General features: G+C 36.3%; 1 protein-coding gene across 1 annotated transcript; it reads left to right on the top strand.

Annotated features, from left to right (window-relative positions):
- Positions 1-1,080: 1,080 nt before the first annotated feature.
- LOC107483795 (probable serine/threonine-protein kinase PBL19) lies at positions 1,081-4,132 on the top strand. The gene is made up of 4 exons (XM_016104417.3): positions 1,081-1,665; positions 2,245-2,505; positions 2,959-3,081; positions 3,462-4,132. The coding sequence occupies exons 1-4, from the start codon at positions 1,303-1,305 to the stop codon at positions 3,882-3,884; spliced, it is 1,170 nt and encodes a 389-aa protein (XP_015959903.1). The 5' UTR covers positions 1,081-1,302; the 3' UTR covers positions 3,885-4,132.
- The last annotated feature ends 325 nt before the right edge of the window (positions 4,133-4,457 follow it).

Below are 4,457 nucleotides of genomic sequence, written 5' to 3'. Positions count from 1 at the left end.
CCATTCCTATTCTTCACCTTTCCTGTATACCAAAGTTTGAAACCAGAAGAATCCAACTCCCTAGCCTTTGCACCAACCTATTTCGTTTCTTGTAGGCACATAATGTTAATCTTCCTCCTTGTCATGGTGTCCACCACCTCCATGGACTTTCCTGTTAGAGTGCCTATGTTCCATGTCCCAAATCTCAACCTTTTGTCGCTTCGACCTTTACCTTTTCCTTCGTGAACTAGCTTATTTACCCTCGTCCGTTCACGAAAACGCGAGAACCCTTGCTCATTTAACACTACATCCGGGCACCGATGCAGCGGCTCTTGCTTTGACACCGTACTCGAGCCATACGGCGCGTTGCTTCCGGACAACGACCTAGCTTTAGCGCAATAATGTCTTTGATTCATGTCATGGGGGGTTCGGCTATATTTTTACGTTGGTTGCCGAAGACCTAACACAACCCTCCTCCTTTATCCGGGTTTGGGACCGGCTATGTACCGCAAGTGTAACATAGGCGGAGTTAGCCCAACCTTCTATGTTGGGAAAAAATATTATATTATATAATTACTTTTATATAATAACTAATTATTTAATATCCTTTACATGTTAATATTACCGTACAAATAATTTAATCCTCTAAATAACTAATAATAAATAAAATTTAATAACAACTTTATATTCTAAATATTTTAATTAACTAAAAAACTAATAAAAATGTTAATGGTTTAACATAATATTCTTAAATTTTAATTTACTTTAATTTTATCCTAAAAATTGTTTATTTTTATCAAATGTACTTTGGCAGTTAAATTCTTAAAAAGTTTAGGCAATTCAACAATAACATGTAGAAAATGACAATCTGACCCCGTAATGGAACCTTGTTTTTATTTTTTCATTTTTTAAAAATCGAAGGAATAATGATAGATTTGATTCGCATGCAGACAGTAAAGAAACGGAAACGTATGAGAACTTTCAAGTGTTCCAAGTTTGAAAGGTCGTCTTAGTAAATGCCTAAGTTAAACCGGGTCTCACTTCTGTCTCTTTCAGTAACTCTTGTTTTGTTTTCTCTTCTTAACCCAAAGTATTTCATTACTGATCTATCTTCAACAACTTCTTATTAATTATTCTCCGTTCCAACTTCCCATTCATCATTTTCTTTAACTTCACGGAAGATCGATTAAACAGAAACTGTCTCACACTTTCCCTTCTTATTTTCTTCCTAAACCAGCTCCTATACATATATCATCCATCGTCTTCATTCTGTACATAAATTCAATTCAAAATTCATCTTCTGTACTTGGATGATTTAGAAAGATGAACTGTTTGTTCTTCAAGGAGAAGCGCAAGGAGAAGTGCAGGTCGGCACCGGAGCTGGAGCAGCAGAATCGAGGAGGGGCGAAGAAGAAGGATCCGGCTTTGAACCGCGCCACGAACTCCACCGGCTCCATACAATCGCCGAGAAGCGTGAAGGAATTGTACAAGGAGAAAGAGAAAGAGAGCAATTTCAGGGTTTTCACGTGGCAGGAGCTGAAAGATGCTACAAGCGGTTTCAACAAGATGCTCAAGATTGGCGAAGGAGGGTTTGGGAGTGTGTATAGAGGTTCCATTAGTCCTCCAGATGGAAAAGGTGAACCGATTGTTGTTGCCATCAAGAAGCTTAACCCACGTGGCTTCCAGGTACTATTTGCAAATATGACTTCCCTTGCTCCTATGATTTGGTAACTCTTTCCTTGCAATTGAAAGTGCTATTGTTTGTTGATCCTTACTAGATACATAGTCATTCATTCATTTGCTTTTGTCTAATGACTTATATTTTCGGATAAGAGTAAAGCAGGCGTCTTGCATTGAAATCTACCATGAGATTCGAATTGTACCAATTACGTCCTTGAGATTGACAAAATGCACCACATTAGTCATCGACAATGTTGCCTTGTTGTGGTATGCTGAAGGTTTTGTTAACTTTTTTCAAGTTGTGCTAGAAGAACAAAAGTTAAATAGATATCTCTAGAAACTCGGTGAGATAATTTCCTAGTATTTTAAGGGCCAACAGTGCTAAATAGTTTTGCTCAATGGGCATAAGAATGCTTCAATTTACATATACATTATTGTCTTCGTGTCATTTACAAATTTTTGCATCATTGGCATTGTTATTACTTATTTTATTTGACATTGAATTATCATCATTTATTTTAGACTGTATTACATAAAAATTGAAGTATGCTAGGATTCTTATGGTTGTTTTCTTTCCTTGTAAAGGGTCATAAAGAATGGCTTGCGGAAGTTCAATTTCTAAGCATTGTTAGTCACCCAAATCTTGTTAAGCTTTTGGGATACTGCTCTGTGGATGGCGAAAGAGGGATCCAGCGGCTGTTGGTGTACGAGTTCATGCCCAACAGAAGCCTTGAAGATCACCTCTTCAGTAAAACTTTACCTCCTCTTACTTGGAAAACAAGATTGGAGATCATGCTTGGTGCTGCTCAAGGATTAGCGTATCTACATGAGGGGCTAGAGATTCAGGTACCTACAATTATACTTTCAAGGAATTGAAATTGTTAATGAAAAAGGGAGTAAAGTACCAAAATGACCCCACCAAAAATAAACAGAGTGAATTTTTGTCACCCAAAATGCTTGATTCATTTGACAATGTACCTAAAAAATGGGTAATTTTGCGGGAACCGTGATATGTCATGGCTAATTTTCATACTAACTCTAGAAAAAGTTGATCAAGCTTTCTATTTCATTGGTCATATCATCAAGACTTGAATGTTTGCACAGCATTCTGTTTCTATTATGATAGAAGAACTAATGAAATGTGCACACTAGGATATGCAAACTTTTCTAGTCTATGATGAGTGTGATAATGCAGGCTCACAATGATGATGCTGATGATTATTTACATTCTTGTTCAGAATCATATGGTTGAATTTTGATTTTGGTTGATAATCTTTTTTCTTCTTTTTCTTTCTGAAGGTGATATACCGAGATTTCAAGTCATCAAATGTTCTATTAGATGAGAATTTCCACCCAAAGCTTTCAGATTTCGGTCTTGCTAGGGAAGGTCCCCAAGGTGACCATACTCACGTCTCTACTGCAGTAAGTTTATACTTTGCAAGTGATATGTTTTCTCATTCAAACTTGCATCAATTGAATAGCTGCCCAATTGAAGAGCATTTTCAATTTCAAATATACAATCACTTTGCACCATTCCTAAAGCTAGCTCAGTGATTTTATCACATTGCAATCCCTTAAGCTATGATTTTTATCATTGTTGTTAAAATACCTACAATATCTTGTTATATTTTTAATGTTAGATGGTTACAATATCTCAGCTAAGTAATGATTTTCTTTTTCTGATTCGTATTCCTATTTTAGTACTATTTTATCATTTTCTCTTATCCTTCATGGATCTTAACAATTATTTAAACAATAATAGTTTATGAACCTGAGCTCCATGTTGCTTATTTTGTTATCAGGTAGTTGGTACTCAGGGATATGCTGCTCCAGAGTACATTGAAACAGGTCACCTCAAAGTTCAGAGTGACATGTGGAGTTTTGGCGTTGTCCTGTACGAGATCATTACTGGAAGGCGATCGCTAGAAAGAAACCGTCCTACTCCGGAACAAAAGCTACTAGATTGGGTTAAACAACACCCTGCTGATAGCAACAGGTTCACAATGATAATCGATCCCCGTCTTAGGAACCAATATTCCCTCCCTGCGGCTCGCAAGGTAGCCAAGTTGGCCGACAGCTGCTTAAAGAAGAATCCTGAAGATAGACCAACCATGAATCAAATAGTTGAGAGCCTGAAGCATGCATTGCAAATCTCAGAAATGACAAGCAGTTCAAGCAATGTTGGCGAATCGTCACGATCGAAATTGGGCCGAAAAGGTAAATAGAAGCTTCCAAGAAAGAAACTTATTAGTCCTTTTGGGAGGAACAATAACTTGGAAAGAAAACTTTTCAGTTAGACATAAATTTGAATAGGTCTTGGCAATTTGAACTTTACTAGTTTGTTGTAGATCAAGGAAATTCAACCATTGGTAACATATAGAGTATATGTATGGTGCAGGTTCAGTGTAAAGTTTTTTCAAAATTAGAGCTTAGCAATGAGGGTGAGGCTATAAATATATTTATGTGTTAATCATTATTTATTTTGCGACTTTTCGTGAACTTGGTTCATTGGAATCTTGTTCATTTTCTCATCTACATTGTAGATTGTTCAAGTTTTAAGAAAGATGGAGAGAGCGTTTCAATTCTTCATGATTCCGTCTTGTTCTAATCAATTTTCATTTCTAAGACTATGGTGCTACATCTACATGGCTTAAAAGTCCATTCATGTTTGAGGACTTCCAAGTTTCAAGAGGAGTCAACACAGAGTTTTTAACTTTTAGTTATTATATATAGTATATAAAATTAGAGGACTAATCAATTAAGTACTGTCTTAATCAATTAGTATTGTGATTTGTTGA

Source organism: Arachis duranensis, chromosome 1 (assembly GCF_000817695.3).
Source record: "Arachis duranensis cultivar V14167 chromosome 1, aradu.V14167.gnm2.J7QH, whole genome shotgun sequence".
In the NCBI taxonomy this organism is placed as follows: Eukaryota; Viridiplantae; Streptophyta; class Magnoliopsida; order Fabales; family Fabaceae; genus Arachis; species Arachis duranensis.
The sequence above is the reverse complement of the archived record's forward strand: the minus strand, read 5'-3'. Positions and strand labels throughout refer to the sequence as shown.